The 10,471-nt window shown below is 24.0% G+C and overlaps 2 protein-coding genes across 4 annotated transcripts; one reads left to right on the top strand and one right to left on the bottom strand.

Annotated features, from left to right (window-relative positions):
- The first annotated feature begins 1,246 nt into the window (after positions 1-1,246).
- LOC100863704 (TBC1 domain family member 13) lies at positions 1,247-5,645 on the top strand. Of its 2 annotated transcripts, none has more exons than XM_086913382.1 (11): positions 1,247-2,271; positions 2,348-2,421; positions 2,672-2,767; positions 2,871-3,024; positions 3,092-3,248; positions 3,404-3,602; positions 3,697-3,898; positions 3,977-4,099; positions 4,169-4,226; positions 4,397-4,548; positions 4,639-5,645. In XM_086913382.1, exons 1-10 carry the CDS (start codon positions 2,231-2,233, stop codon positions 4,472-4,474), a joined length of 1,182 nt encoding a protein of 393 aa, XP_086769508.1. In that variant the 5' UTR covers positions 1,247-2,230; the 3' UTR covers positions 4,475-4,548; positions 4,639-5,645. The 2 variants fall into 2 exon arrangements, with proteins under 2 accessions (XP_086769508.1, XP_003697565.1); XM_003697517.4 differs by having other exon boundaries at positions 2,672-2,797.
- On the bottom strand, positions 4,096-10,326 carry cutlet (chromosome transmission fidelity protein 18 homolog). Of its 2 annotated transcripts, XM_086913377.1 has the most exons (12): positions 9,845-10,326; positions 9,378-9,635; positions 9,150-9,285; positions 8,883-9,072; positions 8,364-8,794; positions 8,040-8,282; positions 7,610-7,950; positions 7,300-7,541; positions 6,957-7,219; positions 6,623-6,890; positions 6,360-6,541; positions 4,096-4,539 (listed from the first exon to the last, which is right to left on the bottom strand). In XM_086913377.1, the coding sequence occupies exons 1-11, from the start codon at positions 9,924-9,926 to the stop codon at positions 6,365-6,367; spliced, it is 2,631 nt and encodes an 876-aa protein (XP_086769503.1). In that variant the 5' UTR covers positions 9,927-10,326; the 3' UTR covers positions 4,096-4,539; positions 6,360-6,364. The 2 variants fall into 2 exon arrangements, with proteins under 2 accessions (XP_086769503.1, XP_086769504.1); XM_086913378.1 differs by lacking the exon at positions 9,378-9,635 and having other exon boundaries at positions 9,845-10,168.
- Positions 10,327-10,471: the final 145 nt, after the last annotated feature.

The following is a 10,471-nucleotide window of genomic DNA, read 5'->3' as shown; positions in this document are numbered from 1 at the left end:
GATTTTCACTTCGAAAAATTTCGAATATAAAATATAAAGCAGAATTTTATTTATATGATTTTTCTCTTCTTCTCCTTGTTATTAGTATATATTTTTTTTTTTTCTACTTTTTTTTAAAGAGAGATAATATGCAACTACAATATATGAGAAAACGAAGAAATTCAATAATTCGATAAAAGAAATGAAGTCACGAAAACGATCCTCGTTTCCCTTCATCTCGAACCTTTCTTATATAAGTGCACTGGTTATGTCCACGCATTGAACTTTATCGCTTCCCTGTGAAGATACGTCTTAAAATCGTCATTGTGCGATTCTAGCTATTACAGGAAATACGTTTAGATATTTACGAAAGCGAAGCATTTTAATTCATAGGAAGAGAAATGTTTTAGTTTTCCTTCTTTTTCTACATTCTTTGTATATTCCCAAATAACCATTTAGAAAGACTAACTAGATGTATAATCATTAACAGGTTAAAAAGAAAAAAAAGAGAGAATTATTACGACTAAATGTTCATTTTACTGTTAATCAACCAGATTTTATTGAATCGAGCGCGGTAATATCAACGACAATCAATTAAATTTGTCGTTGATAATGTAATGATGCGACTCGATTTATTTTTTGTTCGATTGATCCTTTTTCTTGTATGCAAAAAAAAAAAAAAGATATATATAAATAATATCAGATATGTATACTGTAAATATACATATAATACCAGATACTTACTATGTATTATAAGAAAAATAATTTTAACACGAAATTATAATTCAAATTCATTTCTATTTGAATTTTTTGAATTGTTTAAACAGAAAATTTTTTTATAATTAATTTACGATACAATAGTATCGTAATCCTTGTTTTTTTTCTGCTATTTTTATTTCATAAAATTTGTTTATCGAATGATGTCGAAGACTGTAATCCATATGAATCGAGTTGCATCGTTTCATGGATATTATTATCTCGTCGTAAAGATAACGTATAGTAAAACCTCGCAAATCTGTCGACGTTGGTGAAGCAATCCAACCGGTTTCTTAGAAACTAGAGAGGCAAAGGATTGCGCCAATAGAGAAGTACAAATTATTAATGGAGAGAAAGAGAAAGAGAGAGAAAGAAATGTGTGTATGTGAGAGAAAGTGTGTGTGTAAAAGAACGAAAGAGAGAAAGAAAAAAGAACCGTAAAAATGCGAATAAAATCGAGAATGAAATAATGTGACCAATAACGAATGAAATGTAACGTCTGATGTTTAGTTTCATCGCTTTTTATTCATTACCTTTGATTATATTATTGCTTGTAATAATTCATTCGAGATACCTTGAATACAAAAAGTAATAAACAATGTTAGCCTGTCTTCTGTCTTTCTTATCCTTCGAAATTCCTTTCAAACTTTTTAATCCTTAACAATTTTCAATCCTTTTTTTTATCTATCTTTTCACGTTGTAAGGACAATTTTTTAAATTCGTAATTCTCAAAGTAATTAGACGATCATGTTTTTAAATAATTCCACTAAATTCATTAAATTTGATATTTGATATGATTAAAAGATTATGCATATTCTATTTAAAATTATAATTGTAATTAAACTTAATAATATAAAAGTTTAAATATAGTATCATGATAATTGCATATGAAAATATAAAATTAAAAATAAGAATTCAATATTATGTTTATTTTTTAATACATTTAAATACTTTTATATTTCATATTTTCCTCATTTTTTTTTCAATTTATGGATTTATTATATATGTATATGAGTTTTCAATTTGTAACTACAATAATTTGACTTCATAAAATTTTTTATATCACATAATAATTTAATATCACATTTTATTATTTTCTATGTGATATAATGTCACGAAAAGTAAATTAAATCAATAGTGAGAAAAAAAATTTATTCTCATCTTGAATTGTTGTGAAAGACAGCTGTACATAAATAGGTTAGGTTAGAGTCAAATTAACACATGCAGAAACTATAGTTCTCGTGCTTATAGTCATGAGAATAAAGTGCCATATTGCAATGATAAGAACGATTTCTCCACACCCTGATATAAGACTCTTGAATTATTATTTAATGTAAACAAACGGTTGATCGTGTAAAAGGGTAAAATGGCTGTTAGTTCGCTTGTCAATCTGGCAGACCACTGACAATAATGTGAGAAGTGGATATCATTGTACGCCCACATGTTTATTGAATGCCGATAAGAACGTACTGAATTTCTTGTTAAGCCGTACTGCATGTGCCGTACATCATCCACGATGAGTATTTTGAGAAGAAGGTAATAATATAACAAGAATTAATTAATTTAAAATTTTTCAGTTGAAGAATTTGCTTTTTTTTTTCTCTTTCTTTAGATTAAATGAATTTGATGATATTTTGAATGCTGAAGAAATAGATCTCGTCAGTCTCAAACGACTATGCTTCCATGGTATGTATCTTATATATATATACATATATATATATGTATATATATATATATATATATAATAAATACATATATATATATATATATATAACATTTTAATTTTCTTTGTTTGCTGCATCAAGTACTATATAATTTCTGTTATTCTAAATATTATAAAATTATAAGAGTTAAAATTTCTATTTTTTTCTTTTTATTCTACATTATATCTTATTATCAATTAATAGATTGTTTAATAAATGATAATTATTTATAGGAATACCAGATGAAGGAGGTTTAAGACCTTTGTGTTGGAAACTTTTATTAAATTATTTACCTTCAACAAGACTCAGTTGGTCAGAAACACTTACACGTAAAAGAACACTTTATAAAACCTTTATTGGTACAGTTTAGTTTATTCAGAAACTATAAGAAATGTAACTAAAAAATTAATTATTAATAAAAATGGTTTACAGAGGATCTCATTGTCACTCCAGGTGAAACAAATAGTGATGGTGAACGTGTAGATGTTACACTTCATGATCATCCTTTAAATTTAAATCCTGATAGCAAATGGCAAACCTATTTTAAAGACAATGAAGTTCTTCTACAAATAGATAAAGATGTTAGGTAAATTTATTATCATATTCAGTAATAATTTTCTTGTTTAGGAATTTGAAATAAATTATATTTATAGGAGATTATGCCCAGACATATCATTTTTTCAACAAGGTACAGATTATCCTCGAGAAGAGATTGTAAATGCTAGTGGACAAAAACGTTTACATTCTAGAGTACAACATACAGTTTTAAGAAGTGCAAATGTTGAAAGAAAGGGACTTGGTGTCACTAAGGTAATTATAATTAATAATAGATAATGGATGATACTAATATTCTTATATTTTTACATTTTTATCCTGATGGAAAGTAGCAGGTAACGTCGTTTAACTATTTCAACTTGTTATCTTAGATTAGTGTATTCAAACAATTTTTTTATGTTTATCTTCAGATAGCAGTTTCTATCAGAAAAGCTACAGAAGATTATGCACCTCTTGCAGAAGGTGGTGAAGCACATTGGGAAGTTTTAGAAAGAATACTTTTTCTTTATGCTAAATTAAATCCAGGACAAGGCTATGTGCAAGGCATGAATGAAATTGTTGGTCCTATTTATCATGCATTTGCTTGTGATCCAGACCAAAAATGGAGAGGTATAAATATTTTTTGGAAAAATATATTTTTAGAATGTTTATATTAAATTTTAATTATTTTATAAATATTTTACTATATAAATATTTCTTGCAGAACATGCAGAAGCAGATACTTTTTTTTGCTTTACGAATTTGATGAGTGAAATTCGTGATTTTTTTATAAAATCGTTAGATGAAGCCGAATTTGGAATAAATTCAATGATGAGTAAACTTACAGCTCAAGTTAAAGCTAATGATCCTGAAATTTGGATGCGTTTACATCAACAAGAATTATGTCCACAATATTATAGTTTTAGGTAAGCTAAATTAATTAATATTATCTTTTTGTGAAAAAAAATTAATATTTATATAAATTTATATAAAAATATTTCTAGATGGTTAACACTTCTTCTATCACAAGAATTTCCATTACCTGATGTTATGAGGATTTGGGATTCTCTTTTTGCTGATGAAAACAGATTCAGCTTTTTGATACATATTTGTTGTGCCATGATTTTGTAAATATTATTTATTTTATTAAATATATATAAGTATAATTTATAATTTAACTATATTAAACTTTTCAGACTCTTAAGGGACCAATTACTTGCTGGTGATTTCGCTACAAATGTTAAACTTTTACAAGTAAATAAAATATTTTCTTTGAAATAAGAATTATATTCAATATAATATAAAAATTTTGATATAAAAATGCATCTGTATTTAATGATAACAATAATACTTTAACAATAATATTATTATTAATTATATTTAATTTTTTGTTGTGATGTCACAAAACCATATTTTTATTTCAGAATTTTCCTTCAATGGATATTCAAATAGTACTTTCTAAAGCAGCTGCATTGGCAGGCAAAAGTTTGAATTCACCATAATTCTATATAATTTTTCATGTACAGCTTCGTTCGATTCAAAAACATAAACGAAACGTCTGAAACATCTTTTAAAGGTATATAAATATAATTCTTCATATTGTTATTTTCTTTATTTCTTATTTTTCTTTTTATCTTATTTATACAAATTATGATTTTACACATAGGCCTGAACATTCTTCCGCGAACAAGTTAGAACTAAAAATTGTTCTAAATAATTTTGGACAAAAATATGTATCATATATATTGTAACATGATATTGTGTGTAAAAACTGTTAAAAAGTAAAATGATTTTACACAATGTTTTATATTCCCGAGATATTTAAAATTTCTCCAGTGTATTTGTATATTGGAGATCGGGATTAGCAAGATATGAATTTAGCTCTCTGTTTCTTTATTTAACAAGAAAAAAAATCTCAACCCTTAACGAAAAAAATAAGTTCTAAATGAAACAATTTCTGTTATAGTCACTGCAGATATATTTAATAACAAATTATTAAGAGAATTTATATTTGTAAATATTTTTTTTTGTATTTTTATTTTTAGTTCTTTTTAAAAACTTATAATAACATTATCATCAAAAGAAACAAAAATTTATTATTTATTCTATGATTCTTCATCGATTATTTTAATTTTGTTTAAATTTGAATATAATACATATATAAAAATAAAATAAAAATTAAAAGAAAAGTGCCAATCTATTTTAAAAAATGAAAATTTGAATTTGAAAATATTGAAAATTTTGTTAAGGGTTAAGAAAAATATATATAACTGTGCTGTGAATAAAAAACTCAGCCACATTAAAAATTTAAATCTTGTTATGTCCAAAAAAAAATGAATATTTGGATATTAAAAAAAAAAAAAATGTGTTTGTAAGTTGATATTTCATAACAATTTCTTAACGAACGAAATATGAAAGATAGTCCATTAGTTAAATGAAAAAAAATAAAAAAATAAAAAAAAAAGAAAAAGAAAGAAAAAATGTGTGAATGCGTTTGTAATAGTTGCTGACTCGATACGAATTTTGTAATAATTAAATCATATTAGATTATTATTGTTATATTGCACAATAGTGCGTTTAAGTAAAACATTATATTTTGTAATCTTATTTTTATAATGATCTACGTCATTTATTCTGCGTTTATAAAATAAAAAAAAGTTATATTTGCATAAATGATTTATTCTTTATAAATTTATCTTTTTCATTTTTTATAACTTTAAAAATATATCTCAATATATATTAATATATTTATATATATTTTTATATATCCTATATATATTTTTATATTTCTATATATCCTATTTATATATATATTTTAAATATATCATATTTTATATGACGATATGTTAGAAATATAATTCTAAGTTTATATGGGTTTTGTGCTAACAGTCATAGTAATAATAATAAAATTATATTTAGAAAAAAATTCAAATATTTCATTTTAATTTCCTTCCCTCAAACAAATTTTTATAACAATAGTTTTTTTCACTTTTAATAGTTAAAAGTACTATAAAAACTTGAAATTATGAATCGAATATAAATTATAACATAAACGAAACATATTTTGTATATTTGATTAACTCTCGTATTTCGCCTATGATTACATGTCAAAAGCAAGTATAAATAAAATAGTGAAAGAAAATTCTTATATCTTTTCTGTGACAAAATTACGGACTAGATTTAAATTATTTTTATATCTAATCTATGGAAATGAATCTATATATTTTTATATATATTTAATTTTTAAATTAATTTTTTAAAATCTGAGGTCAAATTATGCTTTTTTAATTTATAAACACGCGATAAAAAGTTTATTTATAAATAAATTATAGTATAAATATTAAAAATATATCAAAATAATGGATAGAATATATTAAAATATATTACCATATTTAAAGTAAATCTTCCATTATAACTTTGCGACGAACGGCATTGCTAAAACCTTCTTTATATTTAAACCATACATCATTTTTTGATAAAAAAGTTTGTGAATTGATAGATTCTTTATCATGTTTATTTTGTTTATCTTGACTTACTGTAATAACTCTTCCAAAAAAATCTTTGTATTTCTACAATTTTCATTATTTTTGATATTCATATTAAAAAATAAGAATAGAAAAAAATAAAAATATAAAAAATATTATACTTACGATTTCTTTTGCTTGAACTTCTTTAGATTCTATGCTAATTATATTATCACGTGTTTTAGCAATAAGATCTTCCTTTGAATTTGTTGTAGTATTTTCTTTTACAGCATTTTCATTTTTATTTTGTGTAAATTTTGTTACATTTTTTATTGCATTTGCTGCTCGTCGTAATCGTTCAGCTTCCAATTCTTGAACAAGTATTTGTTTTACTGGATATGTAAGTGTTCGATGATATTTACAATCCGGAAAAATACTTATTTCAAATATATTACTGAAAGAATTAATAAATATAAATTTTATTTAAGATTTTATTTAATTTTATATATTATTTTCTTACGGATCTAATTTATAATCATAAGTTCCATCAAGTTTTTTCTCTTGAGTAAATGTAAGACCAAAATTAATTAAAATATTGACTATGCGATTAATATCTTCTTTTTCTTTCGTTGAATGTAAATGTCCGGAAACTGTTCGCAATCGTGAAGATAACAAGTCTGGTAAAAAAGGAGCTATATCGATCGTTAAGATTACACTATTACGACCACTATTTCTTTGAACAGTAGATAGAATTCCAATATTTCTGGTATGTCTCTGATTCATCTATAAGAAAGAAATTTTTTTATTAAATTTATAATTTTAAATTATTTCATATTTCTATTTTCAATACACATGATTCTTACTTCATATAAAATAGAAGGATAAAATAATTTAGCATTTTTTGATTTAGCAAAATATAAATGCCATGTAACAAACGCGTAATTTAGGTAAGGCATAACAGACCAAACCTGAAGATTTGCAACAAGAGATAAAATTTCATCAAAAAATTGAAACCATTGTAAACATAGAGCTATATAATATAATTTATTATTACAAATTTCTGGATAATTATGAAATATACCTTGAGCTAATTTTTCTAATTCTCCTAAAACAAAAAATAAATATTATTAATATAGTTTTAAGTTTCTATAAATGTTAAATATCATTTAATACCGTTTTGTACAATGTTTAATACAAGTCGAATTCTTTCTGAAATGGAAAGTATTCCACTTCTATTCATAGGTATTGTTAATATTTGTTTCCATGAGTCAAACAATCCTTTTCTACTATCTTTTAATGCAAAAGATAGATTGTCTTTTGAATGAATACCACCCATATACTGAAGTGCTCCCAAACATGATCTGATGTCACAACCAGATATTTCCACTAAAGTCAAAAGTGCATCAGGATTTACTTTTAAATTTTCCTTTTGTGATATTTCCATTAATCTGTCTGCCAGTCTTGTAGAACTTACTTCTGGTACTGATATAATAAGTGCAACAGTCCTAAGAGCTCTATAAAATGAATTCAATATATATATATATTTATGTTCACGATTTTTTTTTTACATAAATCATATAATTGAGTTGAATAAAATATTTACCTTAAAGAAGGAGTATATGGTTCATTACATATGCATATTACAGGACGATGACAAATATTTGAAGACTTGTCAGTATTCATTTTATCTTTTTTGCCTTTTGGAATTAATTTACCTTGTACGAATTTAAGAAGAAGATCAATGGATGCAGCTGGTGCCCCATCAATTTCATCTAAAACTAAACAATTTGGTCGAGGATCACTTCCCATTACTGCTTTCATTTGTGTTGATGCAAGGAGAATTTGTCTATATTTAACAATACATAATTTTACAATATCTTATTTTAAATATATCAATTTTATTTATATGCTTATTTTATTATATTACCTAAATGTATCTGGACTTCTTTCATCACTTGCATTAATTTCTATTACATTGTAACCAACATGTTTAGCTGCTAAATGTGCTAATGTAGTTTTACCTAACCCAGGTGGTCCACTTAGTAGTACAATTCTTTGAATTGGAAAACCTTTATTATCTATTTCCTTAAAAGTTTTCTCATCTACAAATTTTTTATTTCTAAAACGATTAAGTGTAGAATTTAATTTCTTTCTTTTCTGAATATAATTTCTGTTAAATACTATTTTATCCCAAAGTTTTAGCCAATGTAATAAATCTCTATTCACACTTTCATCTGAAAGTAACTCTATGTAAGATCTAGGTCTATATTTATCAACCCATAATTCATCATCTTGAGCAATGTTTGTATTAGGAAGGTAAGAAATTTCATGACTAGCACGCATAGCATTCTGTACCATCTGTAATAAAACTTTAAATTATTAAAATATTCATTAAAATCATAATAATTAATTTAAAAATTATATAATATGTATCTTTAAATCTTACAATTTCTTCAGCTTCAGCTTTAACTTGGCTAAATGGAACTGATAATAAATTAGAAATTGAATGTATATTTCTTTTTATTTCAGATTGTTCATTATTTTTAACTCTTATATATATACGTTGAGCATCACGTGGTCTAGTTACAGCTATAAAATTCCAACGTGGGACTCTCAATGATATTGATTCTCTTTTGCTAAAATCAATATTAAGTTATTAATATAAATTATTTATTGTTAAGTATAAAGTTTAATATATTTTCTATTAACATACATTTCAGCATGTTTTCTATTAACAGAAACTCCTCTATTATATTCATTGAATTTTTGTCTAGCATCTAATACAGCTTTAATAACTTCTTGAGGTTGATCCCATCGTGGTTTTTTATCTTTTGGTTCCTGAATATCAACTATAAGTTAAATAATATTATTTATCATGTTGCATGTTTTAAAATGTAAATATAAATATTGCATATTATAAATGTAAAAAAATCTCAAATACCAAAACTATTTATATCTAATATATCTGAAACATCACCAAATAATTCATCATAGTTTCTTTTTTTTGTAATGTCTATATCAAAATTATCATTATATTCAACAGCTTTACTAGTACTAGCAATTGGAACTTCATTATATTTGTTAGAGATAGGAATATTTAATTCTTTATATACATTAGGTATAGACGTATTTAATTTATTTTCTTCTTTCTGTTTTTTTTCCAAATTCTCAGTTTTTACACTGTTTCTTTTTTCAAATTCTAAAAAAAAATAATTCAAATTTGTAATTATATTTATTTCGCGAGTTAATTATAAAATATCAATAATAAACAAGAAATAACAAAGGATTTATTGTAAAATAATAAAGAAAACAGAATTATTAAAGCAATGTACTTAATAACTTAATAACTTAATAAAAAATTTTTTAATCATTCATACAAGTTTATAAAGAATTATGACAAGGTTATACCTTCAATTTCCTTTAAAACTTCATAATCATTCTCATGAATTAAATCAAATTCTTCATCAGGATCAGGAAATTCAGAATCCATAATTTATATTTATTTATATATCTTAGAATCTTTTATATGGATATAATATCGAAATTTTTAAGTTAATCCTATTTAAGTTACGTTTTAATTAAATCTACTGACAAAATCGTCGTGCACGTAATTAGCCAACACATATTAAACAAAGAAAATTCTAATAACAATTCTAAATAATTCTAATAATTATGTCCAAAATCATGACATGCAACGTATTTCTCAGTTGCATTCTTTGAAATAGAAAGTGTTTTTTTATGTTATTGCACACATGACGTTTGTGACAAAAACGTATAATTTTGTTGAATTGTTGATTTTTGAAATACAAAATTGGTCGTATATGAATATTATTCCATTATCCTATTACTGATTAATATTAATATCAATTGTCGAAATATCAAATATATCTAATAAGAACATAAGATTACATATTGTTATTGTAACGGTTCTTATAGTAAATGCGCGGGAAAATATATATATATGTATATTTTTTCCCGCGTATTTTTCCGCGGTAATTTTAAAATATAATTCATAAACAACTAAATTAAAATAAA

The sequence above is a fragment of the Apis florea genome, unplaced genomic scaffold, assembly GCF_048593485.1.
Source record: "Apis florea isolate Af1SG1 unplaced genomic scaffold, ASM4859348v1 contig_3496_pilon, whole genome shotgun sequence".
In the NCBI taxonomy this organism is placed as follows: domain Eukaryota; kingdom Metazoa; phylum Arthropoda; class Insecta; order Hymenoptera; family Apidae; genus Apis; species Apis florea.
The sequence above is the reverse complement of the archived record's forward strand: the minus strand, read 5'-3'. Positions and strand labels throughout refer to the sequence as shown.

What these genes read in the sequence shown, in the direction of transcription:
- LOC100863704 (XM_003697517.4), top strand. Translation starts at nt 2,231, where the DNA reads ATGTGCCGTACATCATCCACGATGAGTATTTTGAGAAGAAG. An exon ending in CCACAATATTATAGTTTTAG is followed by an intron (nt 3,899 to 3,976) that starts GTAAGCTAAATT and finishes AAATATTTCTAG; the next exon opens with ATGGTTAACACTTCTTCTAT. An exon ending in ATTTGTTGTGCCATGATTTT is followed by an intron (nt 4,100 to 4,168) that starts GTAAATATTATT and finishes TAAACTTTTCAG; the next exon opens with ACTCTTAAGGGACCAATTAC.
- cutlet (XM_086913377.1), bottom strand. Translation starts at nt 9,926, where the DNA reads ATGGATTCTGAATTTCCTGATCCTGATGAAGAATTTGATTTAATTCAT. An exon ending in ATTAGATATAAATAGTTTTG is followed by an intron (nt 9,286 to 9,377) that starts GTATTTGAGATT and finishes TTTAACTTATAG; the next exon opens with TTGATATTCAGGAACCAAAA. An exon ending in AATAGAAAACATGCTGAAAT is followed by an intron (nt 9,073 to 9,149) that starts GTATGTTAATAG and finishes TATTGATTTTAG; the next exon opens with CAAAAGAGAATCAATATCAT.